We start from the raw sequence: 20,765 nt of genomic DNA, 5'->3' as shown, positions 1-20,765 counted from the left end.
GGCCATATGTCATTCCCTCTCATTGCCATGTAGTACTCCATCGTGAATATATACCACATCTTCTTGATCCATTCGTCAGGTGATGGACATTTAGGCTCCTTCCATGTTTTGGCTATTGTTGACATTGCTGCTATGAACATTGGGGTACATGTGCTCCTATGCATCAGCATTTCTGTCTCTCTTGGGTAAATCCCCAGCATCTTTAGGTTTACCTGGCTGGCTCAGTTAGTAGAGCATGCAACCCTTGAACTTAGGGTTGAGAGTTTGAGCCTCACATTGGATTTTGGATATAGAGATTATTTAAAAAATCTTGAGGGGAAAAAAATCCTGGCTTTTCTTAAAAAAAATTTTTTTTAGTAGCTTGTGTACCTTATATGTAATCCCATGAAAAAGGAAAAATGGGAATTGACTATGGCAACCAATGGGCTTTTGCAGATAGGCCTTTAATTTATAATTTTTTTTAATTTTTGAAAATGTTATTTATTTTTGAGAGGGAGAGAGAGAGAGGCAGTGAGAGAGGGAGACAGAGTATCTGAAGTAGTTTCCATGTTGAAAGCAAGAGAGTCCCACCTCAGATGCTTAACTGACTAAGCCACCCATGTAGCCCTACTTTTTTATTTTTTAAGGAATCTATTCAGTCAGTGTGGGGCTTGAACTCACAACCTTGAGATCAAGAGTCCCATGCTCAACTTACTGAGCTAGCCAGGTGCCCCTGCAGATAGACTTTATAGATTCATTCAGCATCTAGTGACTGACCTTTCTTGCTTCAGGTATTCATGTATTCAGTAAGTGTTTAAGAGCCTGCTATGGATCTTGGCAAAAAAGAAGGCCCAGTCTGTGCATCTAAGAAATTTATTCACAGTCAGGTAGGGAAGACAGACATGTAAACAAATTATATGTGACAAAGTGAGCAGTAGAAACAAGTATGTGGTACAAACTTAGAACAAAGGAAGGAAGTATTATCTCTCTGGGATAAGGATGAACAGGACAGGTTCCTCTAATGACTTGACATTTTAGCTGGTGTTTGGAGGAATAATAGAAGTTTGCTAGGTGGACTAGGTAGGGTTGGGAGAGTAGGGAAGGTATTGAATAGCTACTGGACTGGGGAAGGGTGTACTGTGCAGAAGAGTGTGTAGGACATGTGGCACGTGTACTGCTGACCTTAATGAATCTGGTGGGTTCTCAGGGTATTCATAGTTAAACAGCTCCATCAGTCTTTGGTCACCTCCATTCATTAGTGATTTCAAGTGGAATTAAAGGATGGTTCCTGACTTCTAGTTAATAGCTTTTTGTTTGTGATACATAATCAGCAATTAAGAGATTTTATGATGAGATGACAAAATTAATGGTGGAATAAATAATAAACCTTTAAGAGGTTTAGAAAGATGAAGTCTAGGGCACATCTCTTGTACTCACCCTGCTTTGGTGTATACGTCACAGCCCTTGTCAGTAGTATTGATCTTCTTTTGTTAGAAATACGCCCAATTCCTTGGTTTCCCCCTTGTCATTAGAAGTTTTGTGGGATTCAGTTCCATCCAAGTCTCAGGGCCTAGGATTAATTTGAATACTTATTTACTTATTTATTCATTCACTCTACTGCAAAGTTGATCACTAACAGGTATTTCAGAATAAAAATTGGTTTAATTTCTTTTAGTATGAAGAAATGCATTTCCTTTCAATATTATGATGAATTTCTTTTAAAATCATATTTATAGGGGTGCCTGGGTGGCTCAGTCGGTTGAGCATCTGACTTTGGCTCAGGTCATGATCTCACAATTTGTGGGTTCGGGCCTTGCGTTGGTCTTTGTGCTGCCTGCTAGCTCAGAGCCTGGAGCCTGCTTCAGATTCTGTACCTCCCTCTCTCTCTCACCCTCCCCTGCTCGCGCCGTCTCTTTCTGTCTTTCAAAAATAAATAAAAAACATAAAAAAATAAAAATAACATATTTATAGCATACTAATTTAAAGATTAAAAGTATGCCTCTCAACTCAGTTTAAATCACCCTAGATTACTGAAGTGAATTTTCAATTTTAGGGGTTAAAATTGACCGATAGCTAATGGAGTTAATTACCCAGGAATTATATTGTATATATTGTGGTCTCAGAATAGACTTATAACCACCTCGTTTTGAGAAAATGTCAGACACGGACAGTGTATAGTGAACTTAGTATCTGTCATATTAAGACATGTCTCACTTTTGTGAGATTTCATGTTCATATATGGAGGATTGAATTAATCATTCTTTAGTTCACACTTGTTTTCATATTGGGTCTGTGTAAGACTTAGCTTCTTTTTTATTTTTTCTTTTTTTTTTGGTATCAGACTTAGCTCTTAGCTTCTTGTTGTGTTTGTTTCCAAAATTTCCCATTCTCATTTTCCTTCCACTCCTTTAAAACGCACTTCTCCATTGTGTCTCCTATTCTGTTTCATCTCCATTGTAGTTCTTCAAGACCAGCTGGGTGTTCTACAATTTAACTCAATTCTGACACTATGTACCTGGAGCTAGTGGCAGATCCCACAGGTAAGGGTTTAGTTTTGCAAGACTGTCCGTCTGCCATCCCTCCCATCCTTCAGATGCTAATCACAAGTCCAGGTTGTTACCTGTGCATCTGACCAAATGGCTATAGATTGGAGTTTCCCTCTTCTTGGATTTGATTAATTTGCTAGAGCAGCTTTCAATATATAATTTTCTTTAATGTTTATTTCTGAGAGAGAGAGAGAGAGAGAGAGAGAGAGAGAGAGGGAGGCAGGCAGGCGCAGAGGCAGAGAGGGAGACAAATAATCCAAAGTAGGCTCCAGGCTCTGAGCTGTCCACACAGAGCCCCATGCAGGGCTTTGAACCCATGAATTGTGAGATCATGACCTGAGCCAAAGTCAGATGATTAACTGACTGAGCCACCCAGGTGCCCCTAGAGCGACTTTCAAAGGAAAACATTTTATGTACTAGATTACTGGCTTATTAAAAAAGGATATAAAAGAGGAACATTCAGAAGAGATGGAGTAGGGCAAGGTATGTGGGAAGAGTGGTTGAACTTCCCTGCTGACTTTAGTATACTACTCTGTCTATACCTTCATTGCACAAGCTCTCTGTACCCCCCTTTTGGGAGGCTTTATTATAAAGACACAGCTGATTAAATCATTGGCCATTGGCGATTGAGTTCAATTTCCAGCCTCTCTTCCCTATCTACAGGTCTGGGAGATCTGGGGTGTGGTTCTGGAAGTTCCAACCCTCTATATGGCTGGTTCCCCTGACAGCAGTCCCCATTTTTTGGTTATATTGAGCCTTTTCAAAAATAACCTTATTAACATAAACTCAGGTGTGGTTGAAAGTGGCTTATTATATGAATAATTTCACTTTTATACCTCTGGCACTATTTCGGAACTGGGAACAAAACTAAATATTAAAAAAAGGTGTCCCTATGGCTCTTATTTGGGAAATTACAAGGGTTTCACAGGTATGTGTCAGGAACAGTGTTGAAGACCAAATATGTTGATCACTGATTCACATCTCCCCAAAGGTGATTCTTCCAGTGTATTTAATATATGTTCTTTGTAAGTGTATTTGTAATGTATGTTTTCTCCCAAAATGTGTTGTTTGTAGGCAGATATTTTAAATTTGCTTATATGTTAGTGTTAGTTATTCTATTATCTCTTTTGACACTGTTTTTAAGATTTGTCCTTGTTGCTGGGTATCCATCTTATTTGTTACACCCGATTGTTATCCTCCATGGAGTGCATCTAGCAAATTGTACTGTTCATTTCCCTAGTTAATAGATACATAGATGGTCTTCAACTCTTTGCAGCTCCACCAAAGCTGGATTGAACTTTCACAGAAGTGAGAATTTTTTAAGTATAGATATCTAGGAGTGGAATCACTAAATTACAGGAAATAGTGACCCCAAATTTGTTTGCCCTCCAATCTGTGCATTCCCACCAGTAGTGTACGAGGGATCTTATATTCTCACTTCCCTGACACTGGGTATCATTTAGATTTATAATTTTTTGCTAGGTCAGCAGATATAACGTGTTATCTTTTAATTTGCATTTCTCTGATAACTTGAGTTTGACTATTTCTAAGTAAGCCTTTTAGCTTTTTGGGTTTCCTTTTTAAAATAAATTTTGTTTGTATCATTTGTCTCTTTTTCCATTGAGATTTTTTTTCCTCTTTGCTCTTTAGGGGTTTTTTTTTATATTCTAGATGTTTGCCCGTATTGGTTTTAGACTATGTAAATATTTCTTTTTATTTGTCTGTATTAACTTTGTCCTGGATGTCTTTAACAGAAATCTTTAGTCTTTACTGATACAGTCCAATTAATGATTTTTTGTGTCATCTAACTTGTGCTTCTTGAATGTTGCTTAAGTAGTTCTAATATAATGTTACCATTCAGGCTTAATTCATTAATGTTTTGGAGTCTGCTGTATACCCACTAATTCAAGAGTAGATACTTTACTAAAGATACATTTTAATCACTGGAGTTCATTTCCATTCTAAAATATGGGAACCTTGGATTTTTGCCATTTATTTGTATGTTAAACGTATGAAACATTTTTTTTCTTTTGAAAGTGTTGATAGCTGTAAGGTTTACAAACTTTATTAACACTGTGGTTCTGGGGGTGCCTGGGTGGCTCAGTTGGTTAAGTGTCCGACTTTGGCTCAGACAATATCACAGTTCGTGAGTTTGAGCCCATGTTGGGCTCTGTGCCGACACTTCAGAGCTGGGAGCCTGCTTTGGATTCTGTGTCTCCCTCTCTCCCTCATCTGCTCATGCTCTCTGTCTCTCTCAGAAATAAATAAACATTAAAAAAAAACCCTGGTTCTTATAGAATTTTTGTTGTCTTAGGGTGGTGTTTAAAGAAATAAACTTATAAAAAACAAAGAATATTAGATTCTTAACTATTTATGCCTGTATGTTTTTAGGTAACCCAATTTTTTTTTAAGTTTACTCATATTTATTTTGAGAGAGCTTGAGTAGGGGAGGAGCAGAGGGAGAGATAGAATCCCAAGCAGGCTCCTGCACTGTCAGTACAGAGCCTGACACAGGGCTTAAACTCATGAACTGTGACATCATGACCTGAGCCAAAACTAAGAGTCAGTCGCTTAACTGACTGAGCCACCCAAGGTGCCCTGGGTAACCCAGTTTTTTTTGAATGTTCAACCCTTTATTTATTTTGGGGGTGGGTAGGGAAATAATGAGGAGTTCACAGGTTTTTAAAGACTTTTTTTTTTTTTAACGTTTATTTATTTTGGGTTGGGGGGGGGGAGGGGGAGAGAGAGAGAAAATATGAGCAGGGGAGAGTTAGAGAGGGGGAGAGAAGCACAGAATCCGAAGCAGGCTCTAGGCTCTGAGTTGTCAGCACAGAGTCCAATGTGGGGCTTGAACTCAGTAGCTGTGATATCATGACCTGAGTTGAAGTTGGATGCTCAACTAACTGAGCCACACAGGTGCCTTTTTTTTTTTAAATGTTTATTTTGAGAGAGAGAGAGAGGTAGAGAGAGCATGTGTGAGAAAGGCTCCATGGGGCTCTAACTCATACTGCGAGATCATGACCTGAGCTGAAATCAGGAGTCGGATGTTTAGCCTACTGAGCCCCTCAGGTACCCGGAAGAGTTCACCTGTTTATAAACCATTGATATTGTTGTGTATATATTCTGAGTTTTTAAAGCATGGAAGCTTTCTCCAGAGGCCGTCGACTGTTTGTTCTGTCCTTCCCAAGATTTCTTTGATACTATTAGATTTTTAATTGCTACTGGGACAAATCACATGTGAAAGTAGGATGGGGTTACTTTTCTCTGATTAAAGGCAGTTTTTCTGTGAATAAGTTCCCTGAATGAATTACAGGTGTAAGCCTCATTCAAAGCTGAATTGCTCCCTCTTGTGCCCATAGTCAAGATGTTTACATTTTTTCTGAAATGTGGAATTAATACTTCAGTATTTAACTGTCATACCGTGATGGTAGGAGATTTGCAGACCAGTTGGTCATCTGATCTCTTTGTCTTTCTTTGTAAAGATAGCAGTGTTTTATTTTTTTCTTGCATATTTTTAAAGCGCTCTCTCTCTCTCTTTAAAACTAAACTCTGTACCCAGCATGGGTCTTGAACTCATGACCCTGAGATCAAGAGGCACATGTTCTACTGACTAAGCCAGCCAGGGGCCCCTTGTGTATGCTTCTAATGCCCTGACTTTTTAGTTTTAAATTTAGGAGAGAAAGACTTTTTTTTTTTTTTTTTTGCTTTTGAACATACTATTCCTTTATTTTTTAAAAATTTTGTTTTTAATTCAAATATTGTTGACACAGTGTTACATTAGGTTCAGGTATACAGCATAGTGATTTGAGAACTCTACACACTATGCTATACCCACCCCAAGTATAGCTACCATCTGTCACCATACAGTGCTACTATAATACTATTCCTGATATTCCCTATGCTGTTCCTTTCATCCCCTTGACTTAACCGTTCCATGACTGAGCCTGAGCTTCCCACTGCCATTCATTCATTCTTCCCATTCTCCCCACTCCCCTTCCTTCTAGCAACCATAAGTTTGTTCTCTGTATTTATGAATCTGGTTTCTGCTTTTTGTTTGTTTTTTAGATTCTACATTTATGTGAAATCATATCATATTTGTTTTTAGGAGAGAGAGCCCTTTGGTCTAGGTAATACGTACTTAAATTTAAATTCGAAGAATTTATTAGCTAGTTACATCAGGACACTTGCTTTCCCTTGTCTTTTACTCTGGGAAGATTTTTTTTTAAAGTTTATTTATTTTGAGAGAGAAGGAGAGAGAGTGAATGGGCATGTGCACAACATGGCAGGTAGGAAGAGAGAAAAAGAATTCCAAGTAGGCTCTGCATGGACAGTGTGGACTGTGGGATCATGACCTGAGCTGAAATAAAGAGTTGGCTCCTTAACCAACTGAACCACTCAGATGCCTTGATTTTTAAGAAATTTTAAATAGAATGCACACGTAAAAAACAAAACCTAACACCTTAGCAACAGGTAGTTTAAAATCTGATTTAAATATTACAAAAGTAGGGTGCCTCTATGGCTTAGTCAGTAGAGCAGGCAGTGCTTGATCTTGGGGTTGTAAGTTCAAACCCCATGTTGGGTGTAGAGATTTCAGATAAAATCTTAAAAAAAATTACAAAAGTAGTAATTTCATTTAAAAAGAAGTAAGACTTCTTTTCACTTGCTCTTCTTTTTTTTCTCCTAAATTTTACATCTTTTAGCAAAGGTAATTGTGGTTAACAGTTTACAGTGAATTTTTCCAAAACCCTTTTCCTATGCATTTACAAACCTTTGCACACATTGAATGTAGCTGTTAACACTAAGGGAAACCTGAGGGATTTACCACTTCATAAATGTAGACTTAGACTGAGGGATGTCTAAGGGAGTTTGCAGAAGCTTTCACTGATAATCAGACTATGCTTCACAGCACTATCTTTACCCTAGTTCCCAGCAGAGTGCTCTGTCTCCTGGTCATTTGTTATCTTTTAGATTCTCATGCGGTTACTAGTTAGTACATTGCCATTTTTAATCTAGGTTTCCTCCTCTTATTCCCAAGCTTTTCTGTCTGGAAAAACCTAGAGAAAACCCTCTAGGTTTTCTCCTCTGTGATCAGGAAACTCCTCTATCTTATCAACTTGTTCTGAGAATGATTATCTCCTTGCCTTATCTAAAATTAGGCATCCCCCCCCCCCCCCCCCATCCAGGATACCACATTCTCCATAGCTGCCTTCCATGGTTTGGCAACTTTTTTCCCTTTACAACCTACATACTTAAGCATTGGGAGGTGAGTGGATGTTGTCCTTGTTTTTTGTTGCCTCATCCAGACCATTAATACTCTCTTTTCCAACTAAAGTCTTTGTCCTTTGAGGTTCATTTCTCTGATCCTTCCCAGTTATGATATTGTTCTCATTCATTGATGATTAGACTTCTTAACTACAAATTTAAGCTTTTCTTCTGTTGACACTCTTAGTAAGATATTGACATTTATATAGATGAGTCATCCAAAATCTTGGCCTCTCAGTTTCTTATCTTTCGTTATCTGCAGTGACCATTGTCTTTATTTCCCTTTACCCATTTACTTCCCTGATCACAGACTGGACCCTTGTCCTTGCCAATACTGGAAATGATACTACTTTAGAAATCTTTTTTTTTTAAATTTTTTATGTCTTTATTTTATTATGAGAGAGAGAGAGACAGACAGAGACAGAGACAAGGAGTGAGTGGGGGAAGGGCAGAGAGAGAGGGAGACAGAGAATCTGAAGCAGGCTCCGGGCTGTGAGCTGTCAGCACAGAGCCCGATGCAGGGCTCGAACCCACGGACTATGAGACCATGACCTGAGCCAACATCAGACGCCCAACCGACTGAGCCACCCAGGTCCCCCTAGAATCTTAATGTTAAACCTTCTGTTCTACTTGTTGCACACCTCTACCTGTTCTGTTCTTCAAGTTCTCTACTACAGTTTGCTGACCTATTAAGACTTATTCCTTGATTCTGTAATATCCTCACTATTTATCCCATCAGCCTCCTCTTAGTCTCAGTCCTAGGTTATTGCCCATTAATCAGCTGCTCCTCAGCACATGCTCTTGGCTCTTTAGTTTCTCCTTACTTGGGTAGAAGCTGATTCTTTCTGGTCTGTGCTAGGAGATGGAATTTAACTGCTTACTCCCCATTGCTTCATCCAGTTACTTGCTTATTCCCCATTGCTTCATCCATACCATTACTTGCTTCCTCTTTACTGAAGAAAATCACCCTACTGAGTTTCCATATAAATTCATGATCATAAACCTTGGTAATATTACTAGGTTTAGTTAGTGGGTGTGTAATTATTGAAAACATTTTTTTCTCTTGTTGCCTGTTCAAAACTTCCTGGGACTGATTCTTTCCCTCACCTTGTACAGGTTCAGAGTCCCCAGGTCACTTCAAGTTTCAAAAACAATCTATTTTTTTTTTTTTTAAGTATTTTAATTCCAGTTAGGTAACACATAGTGTTGGTTAGTTTCAGGCGTATGATACAGTTATTCATCAATTCTGCATCATCTGGTGCTCTCACAACAAGTGTACTTCTTATTATTTTTAATTCCTTTTTGTTGTTGTTGTAAGTGTAACTTAATTCCCTACAAGGTTTTAATTTCAGGTATGCAAGATAGTGATTCAGCAGTTCCATACATCACCCAGAACAAGTGTACTCCTTAATCCCATCACCTGTTTAACCCAGTCCCCCTCCCACCTCTCCTCTGGCAACCATCAGTTCTCTATAGTTAAAAATCTATTTCTTGGTTTTTCTCTCTCTCTTTCCCCCCGCCCCGTGCTTATTTGTTTTGTTTCTTAAATTCCACATGAGTAAAATCCAATGGTATTTGTCTTTCTCCGATTTATTTCTCTTAGCATTATTCTCTCTAGCTTCATCCGTGTCATTGCATATGACAAATTTCGTTCTTTTTGTGGTTGGAAAATCTTCCGTTGTGTATGTATACCACAGCTTCTGTATCCATTAATTAATTTATGGATACTTGAGCTGCTTCCATAATTTGGGTATTGTAGATAATGCTACTATAAATATAGGGGTGCATGTATTCCTTTGAATTAGTGTTTCTTTTCTTTTTTTTGAATTAGTGTTTCTGTATTCTTTGGGTAAGTACTCAGGAGTGTCACTGCTGGACTATAGGGTAGTTTTACTTTTAACTCTTTGAGGAGCCTCCATACTATTTTCCACAGTGGCTGCACCAGTTTTCATTCCAGCAATCTAACTTCAATAATTAAAATGTCAAGTCCTATTTAATATTCCAAACTTCATTTATATGTAAGATTTTCTCCTTCCTCAGTTGGTTCTGCCTCAGGCTTGGGAAGAGGTGGTTAAGATGGACATTGCAGGTTGTTTCCAGCTTTTTCCTGTTGAAAACCGTGCTGCAGTAAACATTCTTGAGGAGCAGAATAGTTTAGAATAAGCAGTGGTGCTGGAGGCTTGAATCCCAGCTCTGCTTTGTTAACCCATGTAACCTTGGAAAAACTACTCAAACTTCCTATACCTTAGTTTCTTCATCTGTAAAATGGGGAAAAAAAGTGTCTGCCTGATTAAAAATAGATTAATATGTAGAACTCTTAGAATAATGTATCTGTCATAAATAACTCTTTACATATATACAGATTTTTCTTTTGGGTGATTAAGTTTTTATAATAGTGATTTTTGTGCTTAATTATTTGTAAGTAACAGTAAATAAATTACCCTTTGGTATATTATAACTCATTTATCTTTATTTTTTGTTTTTTTCTTATACTATTTATGATTACCTAATATGTCTTTATGGTAATGCCACTGGTGTGATATAATGCTACTGCTAACCATATTTCACACATAGGGACCCCTCTTGCATTTTTTTTTTTAAATCTATGTGGGGAGCTGATTAAGTATAGTCTATGAAGGCTTAAGATTTTTGGCTCCTGATACCTATGTAAGTAAAAATATGTATGGTAAGATACACTGTGGCTTAATTAATAATGATGATGATGTTAACAGTTGAAAGTAACAATAATAATAATTTCCATTCTTATATGGTGCCTACTAGTTCAAAGCTTAATATTTGCAAGGTGCTCTCAGATCCTTATCACTAGTAATCCTGTCTCTTGAAATCCTTTACAGTTAACATAGCAAATTCATGTTATATCATTAATTTCTCACAGTAACTCTGAAATAGGTAAGGTAAATAATACTATTTCAGTATAACAAATGAAAGTGAGGTTAAGTAATTTGCTAAGAGTCGCAGAGCTAGTAAGCAGTAGAACCAGACTTGAACCTAACTTCTTACTTTAAGTTTCTATATGAGAACCTTAAGTTATGTGTTCCTGGATATCTGTGGTTCTCAGTCAGAGGTGATTTTGCCCCCATGGGGACATGAGACAATGTTTGGAGATATCTTTGGTTGTCATAACCAAGGAGGAGGAATGCTACTAGCACATAGTGGGTAGAGGCCAGGGAAACTGTTAAACATTCCACCATGCACAGGAAAGTTCCTTACAATAAAGAATTATCTGGCCCCAAATGTCAAGAGTACTGAGGTTGAAAAACTATGTTTTACAGTGATCATTGATGACATAGGACAAAGACTAAATTTTTGTTTGGTAATATTTTACTGATAGATTTATTTCAAACTTCAGTTTCTTCACATCTTCAGCTTTTCTTAGATTCAGGTTATAAAGCTTGACAATATTCTATAAGCAAAATGTATATACTGTATCAAGAGAAATTAAAGATAGGGTGAGATTGAAATTGGAGCATATCTATTTATCACCAAAATCTTTCAGAGGAGGACACCTGTTCAAAGGCCTTAAGTTTATTATTATTATTTTCTTCACTAGGTTGTTTCCCAGGGGGTGTGCACTGGGTTTCAGTTGGGAAACAAGACAAGTCTGGGCTTCTGATGAAACTGCAGAATCTTTGTGCACGGTTGGATCAGGATGAGAGTTTCTCCCAGAGGCTTCCACTCAACATCGAAGAGGCTAAAGACCGCCTTCGCATTCTGATGCTGCGTAAACACCCACGGTACAGATAGACAAATTTAGTTGGTGTATGAAGTCCCAAATGAGACTTAACTGCTGACGGTTTGAGAACATCATACCCTTTTCTTGTTGTTCAGTAGAGATCTAAGAATAAACCATTGCTTTTTTGCTGTTCTTTGTCTTGTATTAAAACAAAAGTGGTTGTCACCGGCCAAAAATTGCTACTTTTCTTTGCATCCTACCTGCTGTGTCTCTTATCTACCACTGGGGTGCTCAAGAACTATTTCTTAAGGAGGTGAGTTGGTGAGTGGTCTTTGCTAGAAAATGCAAGCTTCTTACCTTGAATCTGTTCTTTTTATTCTTTTTACGTTTACTTATTTTTAGAGAGCAAGTGTGCGTGTGCACAAGTGCAAGCAGGGGAGGGGCAAAGTGGGGGGGAGAGAGAGAGAGAAAAAGAGAATCCCAGGCAGGCTCCATGCCCAGCACGGATCCAGATGCAGGGCTCTATTTCATGATTGTGACATCATGACCTGAGCTGAAATCAAGAGTCAGAAGCTTAATCAGCTGAGCTGCCCAGGTGCCCCTGAATCTGTTATTTCTGATGGATAATGTTGAACAAGAGATGAATTGAATGTAGGCACCTGGAAAAAGGATTATTTATTTAATGAGACCCTTCTGTTGTGTGGTATTAATTTTTGGATATATGTATATTTAACTTTTCATGTACTTCAAGAGTGTGTTTTGTTTATTTAAATAATTCATTCAATAAATAAGATTATAATTATGTGCCAGGCTCTGTTATCAACTATTTTGTAATTTTCATTAGCTGGGAGGGAGACAATAGCTTAGTTGCTGCTTGTGTTAACAATATAACTATCAATAGTTAATCAGCAGGGATTCATTCATCACTTTGCTTTCCCTTATCTAACAACCATTCTTTCATTGGTTCATTTAACTAACATTGAGTGTTATGCCAGGTTCTGGGTCAAGTGTTGCAAATACAGTGATGAATAAAGCCTTCCTTGGGATTTCAGCAGTAAATTGGGTGAGAATTAGGTAACGGTTCTAAACGTTTTTTAAAGCTGCAGTGCAACTGATGATGCAGTACACTTTGACATGTAACAGTGTCTGAGTATGGCAGAGATTTGTAAATTGGTAAAGGGATTAATGTCAGAATATTGAGGGAGAGTAGTAATTTGGGGAAAACCTCGTAGGTAATTCTTATGGATGCATACTACAGAGGACAAGCACCATTTTCTCTGGCTTCTCCTCCAGATCCCTCTGTTCTCACCCCCTCCCCCTCATAGTCACTGGTATCTATTTTCCTGGAGGAAATGGGATTGAGACCACTAACCATTACCTCTTTTCTTGTGCCGTAACTTCTCCCTAGTCCTGCTTCCCTTCCCTTCTCTACAAAAGTAAAAGTGATTTCTGTTTAGGAAAATATAGTTAAATGTCATCAGATGTATCAGGCCATGGCTTATAAAGTCATTCATTTTGTTTTATTTTTTAAATTTTTTAAAAATTTATTTTTTTTAATTTTTTATTTATTTTTAAAAATTTTTTTCTGTATTTTTATTTATTTTTAAGAGACAGAGATAGCACGAGCAGGGGAGGGGCAGAGAGAGAGGGAGACATAGAATCTGAAGCAGGCTCCAGGCTCTGAGCTAGCTGTCAGCACAGAGCCCGATGCTGGGCTCGAACCCATGAACCGTGAAATCATGACCTGAGCCAAATCCGAATGCTTAATCGACTGAGCCACCTAGGTGCCCCTAATTTAATTTTTAGAAAGTGTGTGTGTGAGCGTGCATGCTTGGGGGAGGGCCACAGAGAGACAGACTCCCAAGCAGGCTCTGTACTGCTCTCACAGTGCAGAGCCTGCCATGAGGCTCAGTCTCCTGAACAGAGAAATGGTCTAAGCTGAAATCAAGTATCAGATAATTCACTGACTGAGCCACCCAGGTACCCTATCATTTATTTTGTTTTTAAGCATCATTTGATTTATGCTTTTGCAATTTTCCAGGCTGTATGTGTACCCAGAGTCTTTTTCTGTAATGCACAGAAGTGGTGTACCATTAGGATAAAAATGGTAGTGTAATTACCCTCTCAGCTTTTAGTTGTATTTTTTCTCCGTATGTTCTGCTGAGTTCAAAAAAAGTTCAATTAAGAATTGGCACAGAGGTTCATTAGGAATAAACAAACTGATTTATAGATGGAAAAAACCTTCACTAGTGTACCAAATGAAGGGCAATATTCTTGCCAGTGTGTTATGTTAGAACATAGAAATTGTTAGTTTTGAAGGTTAAAAAATGGCTAAATATGGTCATTGTTATCTGATTCTTATGCTATCCGTGAGCCCATTTCTCATTTGGTTTCGGTGCTTAAAGACTGAATTAGAAAAATCTCATTACTTGGAAACTTCTTTTAAGGCACTTTGTAACCACTTTTTAACACCTACATGGTATACACAGTTCTGTTCTTATAGGTTCCGTAACTTTAAAGTGCATTCATTGGGGTGCCTGTGTGGCTCAGTCAGTTAAGTTTCCAACTCTTGATTTTGGCTCAGGTCATGATATCCCAGTTTGTGAGACTGAGCCCCACCAGTGGGGCCTGCTTAGGATTCTCTCTTTCCTTCTCCCTCTCTGCCTCTGTCTTTCCCTCGCTTTTAGATACCCTCTCTCTCTCTCTCTCTCTCTCTCTCTCTCTCTCTCTCTCTCTTTTTCAAAATAAATAAACTTAAAAAGTAATAAAATGCATTCATTGTTTTGGGGTTAGAAGAGAGGAAAGTCTCTAATTTTTTTCCTTATTTGAATCAGTATACTGTGGAAGGAATATAGCAAAGAGTAAGAGCCATGACATAGATATCTTTTATTTTGTAAATTTTAAAAGACAATGGTGACATCTTTTTTTTAAAGAAAGGAAGTTTGAAATAAATATCACTAGTGATTTAACACAAGTTTTTGTTTTTTTAAAATTAGATCTCTGTTGATCTTGGATGATGTTTGGGATCCTTGGGTACTAAAAGCTTTTGACAATCAGTGTCAGATTCTTATTACAACCAGAGACAAGAGTGTTACAGATTCAGTAATGGGTAAGGGTTAATTTGCTTTTTACTACCTTTATGTTTTAATTCAATTAGATTTATATATGTTTTAACCAAATTACTTATTATATCTTGTGATTTTGTTACAGGTCCTAAATATGTAGTCTCTGTGGAGAGTGGCTTAGGAAAAGAAAAAGGACTTGAAATTTTATCCCTTTTTGTTAATATGAAGAAAGCAGATTTGCCAGAACAAGCTCACAGTATTATAAAAGAATGTAAAGGTATGGTTATTTATTTTGTGTATGAGGGGATTATAGAGATACTAATTTTATCCTTTTGTAAATTAAGCTAATAAGTATGATAGTTTAGCACATGGACATCCAGAAACTTTACTGGAATATTTAGTGTTTTAGGTTTTTCTCTGATATCTGAAATAGATAATCATATTTTGGTATTCATTTATTCATTAAAATATTTAATTAACACCCACATATGTTAGTGGGAGACATTAGATACAGACATAACTTTTGCCAAAGAATAAAAATATAGTGAGAATCAGAGTTTTACATTTTTTGGGTTGATTTTATAAAAATAGTATTCTAATTTCATACATAAAAACTGATGTTCTTTTAATTTGCATTTTTTATGAAGTCAAGTGAAGTTAAAATTTTTACTTGTTTATTGAATATTGCATTTTAAGAAATTATCCTTAACTCACTTTTCTTTGTGATATAAGTGTTTTTAATTGACTTTTGGGCACTCTAACTATTGAAGCTATTAGCTCTTTGCCATTTTTTTGTAAATACTTTCCCCAGTTTCTTATCTGCTTTGTAATTTCATTTGTAGTATTTTATTTGACATATAGAAATTTAAAATTTTATATAGTCGCATCAGCTCTTAAGATTATTTCTTCCACTGTTGTTAATGCATCAGTAGACCTTGTTTTTTCATTTTGCCATCAGATAGATACTTGGTTTTTAGCTTACTGACTTTAAAAAAAAATCTTAGAAAAGGATACTTCATTTGTATTCTAATTGTAATGGTGATACACATCCATTTTGAAACAGTTAAAATATGTGTGAAATGTTAAAAAAGAGAAATTACCCACAACCCTGATAATTGTTAGCATCATGAGAGTATTTCAGTCTTTTAGGACATATAAAACTTTGAAAAAAAATACTGAGGTTATAATGGTATACATAGTTTGAATCAAGCCCCACAACTGGCTCCCATGTGCTGATAGTGTGGAGGGAACCTGCTTGGGATTCTCTCTTTCCTCTCCCCCACAAATTAAATAAATAAACTTAAAAAACAAAAGATTTTTCACCGTTTTAAATAATGCTGTGATGAGAGGTGCCTGGGTGGCTTAGTTAGTTAAATGTATGACTTCGGCTCATGTCATGATCTCACAGTTCATGAGTTTGAGCACCACATTGGGCTCCGTTGACAGTGAGGAGCCTGGAGCCTGCTTAAGAGTTCTGTGTCGGGGCGCCTGGGTGGCTCAGTCAGTTAAGCCTCCAGCTTTGGCTCAGGTCAGATCTCACCTTCGTGGGTTCGAGCCCCGCGTCAGGCTCTGTGCTGACAGCTAGCTCAGAGCCTGGAGCCTGCTTCTGGTTCTGTGTCTCCTTCTCTCTCTGCCCCTCCCCCTCTCATGCTCTGTCTCTCTCTGTATCAAAAATAAATAAAACATTAAAAAAAATAAAAAAAAAGTTCTGTGTCTCCCTTTGTGTCTGCCCTCCCCTGCTCCTGCTCACACTCTGTCTCTCTCTCAAAAATAAATAAATATTAAAAAAAAATGCTGTGATAGATATCCTTAAAATAAATATTTATTTCTAGTGACTTTCTGTTTCTTTCTTTCTTCCTCTTCTTTCTTTCTTTCTAAATTTTTTTTGGCAATACCATGCCAACAAACAGTGCAGGTACCATCCTTATTTGTTTATTTATTTATTTATTTTTATTATAGTTTATTGTCAAGTTGGTTTCCATATAAACACACAGTGCCATCCCAACATGTGCCCCCCTCCATACCCATTACCCATTTGCCCCTTTCCTCCATCCCCGTCAACCCTCAGTTCTCAGTATTTAAGAATCTAATGACTTCTTTAGAATAATAAATACATAAAGTGAATCCAAGATTTATAAATATTTTAAGGCTTTGGATAACATGCAGCTGAAATTGTTTCTTAAGAATAACGTGACTCTCAGTGGTAATTTTGAAATGAGATTTTGTTTTTTTGTTTTGTTTTGTATTTAGGTTCTCCTCTTGTAGTGTCTTTAATTGGTGCACTTTTACGTGATTTTCCCAACCGTTGGGATTACTACCTCAGGCAACTTCAGAATAAGCAATTTAAGAGAATAAGGAAATCTTCATCTTATGATTATGAGGCTCTGGATGAAGCCATGTCTATAAGCGTTGAAATGCTCAGAGAAGACATCAAGGATTATTATACAGATCTTTCCATCCTTCAGAAGGATGTTAAGGTGCCTACAAAGGTAATAGAAGGACAAGGAATCCTCATTATTGGATATTTTTGACATGTAACTTTTGATAAATAATACCAAAGATGTTATAGAGGATATTGGAAGGTTAAAACCTGTGTGAGGAGGTGTTGGGGTATAACAATCCTACTGCTTTTAGTCTCCATCAAGAACTTGGTGTTGAATGTAGATTAGTTTCCTATTTCTCAGTTCTAGTGAAGCTGGAGATGAATCTGACTGTGTTATCTCTCTTTTCTATCTTGACAAATAGTTGAGCTTCTTCATATGAAATAGAGATACTGTTATTCAGGGCTTTATGATATGGTTTGTGTGTATGTTTATGTGTGTTAACACCTTATCTGAAATTCTGGTAATTGTAATTTTGTGGTACATTAAATGCTTATGATTCCCAGGTGTTATGTATTCTCTGGGACATGGAAACTGAAGAAGTTGAAGACATATTGCAGGAGTTTGTTAACAAGTCTCTCTTATTCTGTGATCGGAATGGAAAATCATTTTGTTATTATCTACATGATCTTCAAGTAGATTTCCTTATAGAAAAGAATCGCAACCAACTTCAGGTACTTGCATCTCTACGCATTTTTTTAAAATTTTTAATTTTGAAACTTTAGGGTTATATAAGTTGCAAAACAGTAAAGACAGTCTTATGCGTGTACTTTAATCTAGCTTCCCCCAATATTAACATCTTACTTAACTGTGATAAAGTTATCAAAACCAGAAAATTAACAATGGCAGAATATTGTTAACTAACCTACAGATTTTATTTGAATTTCAGCAGTTTTCCCACTAATGCCCTTCTTGTGGTTCAGATCAAGATTCCATGTTGCATGTAATTGTCATGGGTCCCTGGTTTCCTCAAATCTATGAAAATTTCTTGGCTTTCTTTATCTGTCATGGTCACTTTTGAATAACTAGTCAATTATTTTGTATGGAGTTCCTTCGTTTGGTTTGTCTGATTATTGTCAAGGATTATTATACAGATCTTTCCATCCTTCAGAAAGATGTTAAGGTGCCTACAAAGGTAATAGGACAAGGAATCCTCATTATTGGGTATTTTTGACATAAAGTTATATGTCAAAAATACCCAAAAATACCTAGTTTCTCCTGACTATATTAAGTTTATATATTTTTGTCAAACATACCACAAAAGTTATGTTCTGTCTTCAGTGCATCATAGTAGGAAGTTGATATATCTTATTGTTAGTGATGTTAATGTAGATCACTTGGTTAAAGTGGTACTTGCTGGTTTCTCCATTGGAAAGCTACTATCTTTCCCTTTTGTAATTAGTAAGTATTTTCTGGGTTGATTCTCTGCACATTTTTAAATAGCTTTGTAAGCTACAGTGATGCTTAGGTTATGAAATTGTTTCTGTCCTCTAAAATGTTTCATTTGGGTTTCAGGATCTACATAAGAAGTTAATCACTCAGTTCCAAAGATATTACCAGCCACATACTCTTTCACCAGATCAGGAGGACTGCATGTATTGGTACAATTTTCTGGCCTACCACATGGCTAGTGCTAATATGCACAAAGTAAGATGACCCATTTAAAAACTATTTTATCTCACTTTTATTTCATCCTATGTTTAGAATTTTCTATTACTAGTAAAAATAAGATTATGGTCTATGTAAGTGTTTTTGTTTTTGTTACTCTTTTTACCTACAGTGATTTAAAACGGTATCTTAGTAACTATAGTAAATTAACCACCTAAAAATTCACTCCCTTCTTACTGGTAGCTCTTTTTTTTTTTTTTTTTTTGCAATATGGTATGGATTTATTTTTAAACTTTGAGAGGAATAAAGAATGGGAAAGTATATTCATTCATTCAGCAACTATTTATTGAGTGCCTGTTAGGCACTGACACTGTTCTTCATTGTGAGGATATACCAATGGCACAAAGTCCCTGCTCTTGTTGAGCTTACATTCTCCAGGGAGACCAATAGTGGACAAATAAATTTATACTATGTTGGGAGTAGTAAGTGCTCATAGAAAGAAAAAAGCCTGGAAAGAGAAAGTGATGATATAGAATCATCATGATTCATTAATGGATTTGGTGTGCATTATAAGATTACTCCAGATATAAATTTTTATAATTTTAATATAAAATAATTTAACATCTGTACCATTATGGATCACATTTGGGAATCATCACCAGATAGATGATATTTGAAGTCATTACTTCAACTAACTATTTAAAATGTTAACATTCTGGAAAATCATATGTACTTTGAGTATTTTATCTATGCATAGGTATCTCTTGGTTAAAAAAAGAATGAATTGATGGACGCTGTTTTTTTTTTCACCTAGAAAAATATAGTTTACATTTAATAATGTGCATTGGAATGAAGATATTCCAATAAAAATCTGTGCCAAATTTGCTTTAACTGTAATTGTTGCACATTTATGTTTTCAGATTTTTGCCTTTATGATGCTGTAGTGAACAGTCTTGTCTTTATACCTACATTATTTCCTTAGAAAAAATTAAAAAAAAATTTTAGTGTTTTATTTATTTTTGAGAGATGGAGAGACAGAGCGTAATCGGGGAGGGGCATAGAGAGAGGGAGATACAAAAATCTGAATCAGGCTCCAGGCTCTGAACTGTCAGCATGGAGCATGATGTGGGGCAAGAAACCATGAACTGCAAGATCATGACCTAAGCCAAAGTTGGCCACCTAACCAATTGGGCCACCCAGGTGCCCTTTAGAAAATTTTTTGAGGTGGGATTTTTGGGTCAGTGCATCTTTTTAAAACTTGGCATGTCTAATAGTGTGACAGGATTCACACAAAAACAGGAGTTTCTTTTCTCCCTTTTAGACTTTTTTCCCTGATTTTTAAACGTAATTTCTAATATTTAAGGGTTTTCATTAGAAAAGTTGAGGAAAACTGAAAAAAAATGAAGATGGCAATTATTGTTAATGCTTTTTTATATAGTTTTCTAGGTTCTGCTCAGATACATATACTTATTCTTTAAAATCAAAATAGGATCATAATAGAAATAGTCTTGGGGTCCCTGGGTGGCTTAGTCAATTGAGTATCTGACTCTTGATTTTGGCTTAGGTCATGATCTTACAGTTCGTGGGATCAAGCCCCGCATCGGGCTCTGCTCTGACAGTATGGAGCTTGCTTGGTATTCTGTCTCTCCCTCCCTCTTTCAAAATAAATACACATTAAAAAAGAAAAAGAAATAGTCCTGTCTTGTTTTTTCCACTAAACTACTTTAATGGCCATCTTTTTATGTCAATTTATATAGAGTGACAAAATTTTTAAAGCTTCATACTATTTCATTGTATAGTGACCAGTTGGCTTATAGATAATTAGATTGCTCAAGCACACTTGTCTGATTATTTTCTTAGAACGTATTTAAAAAATTTATTTTAATGTTTCTGTGTTTTTGAGAGAGACAGAGAAAGTGTGCATGCGAGTGCAAGAGCCGGGTGGGGGCAGAGAGAGATGGAGATACAGAATCTGAAGTAGGCTCCAGGCTTTAAGCAGTCAGTGCAGGGCCTGATGCAGGGCTCAAGCCTATGAACCCTGAAATGCTTAACTGACTGAGCCACCCAGGTGACCCAGGACATGTTTTTATAAGCATAGTTTCTGGGTCAAATGGTATGTTGGTATGAATTTTTTTTAAAGTTTATTTTGAGAGAGAGAGAGAGAGAGAGAGAGAGAGAGAGAGAGAGAGAGAATGCAAGTGGGGGAGGGGCAGAGACGGGGGGGGGGGGG

General features: G+C 36.7%; 1 protein-coding gene across 10 annotated transcripts in view; it reads left to right on the top strand.

Moving 5' to 3' along the window:
* Positions 1-20,765, top strand: part of APAF1 (apoptotic peptidase activating factor 1) — a 78,111-nt gene that overhangs the window by 7,221 nt on the left and 50,125 nt on the right. For 8 of the 10 annotated variants that reach the window (XM_029954460.1, XM_029954456.1, XM_029954458.1 and 5 more), the window contains exons 5-10: positions 11,359-11,542; positions 14,478-14,590; positions 14,692-14,823; positions 16,797-17,035; positions 17,434-17,601; positions 18,443-18,574. In XM_029954460.1, the coding sequence (XP_029810320.1) occupies positions 11,359-11,542; positions 14,478-14,590; positions 14,692-14,823; positions 16,797-17,035; positions 17,434-17,601; positions 18,443-18,574 (968 nt within the window). Of the gene's footprint in view, positions 1-2,439; positions 2,520-11,358; positions 11,543-14,477; positions 14,591-14,691; positions 14,824-16,796; positions 17,036-17,433; positions 17,602-18,442; positions 18,575-20,765 lie in introns of all 10 variants that reach the window. The other 2 variants (XM_029954462.1, XM_029954461.1) reach the window with 1 other exon arrangement.

This window comes from Suricata suricatta, chromosome 10 (assembly GCF_006229205.1).
Source record: "Suricata suricatta isolate VVHF042 chromosome 10, meerkat_22Aug2017_6uvM2_HiC, whole genome shotgun sequence".
NCBI classification, from domain to species: Eukaryota; Metazoa; Chordata; class Mammalia; order Carnivora; family Herpestidae; genus Suricata; species Suricata suricatta.
Note: the sequence above shows the minus strand (reverse complement) of the source record. Positions and strands in the feature narration are given on the sequence as shown.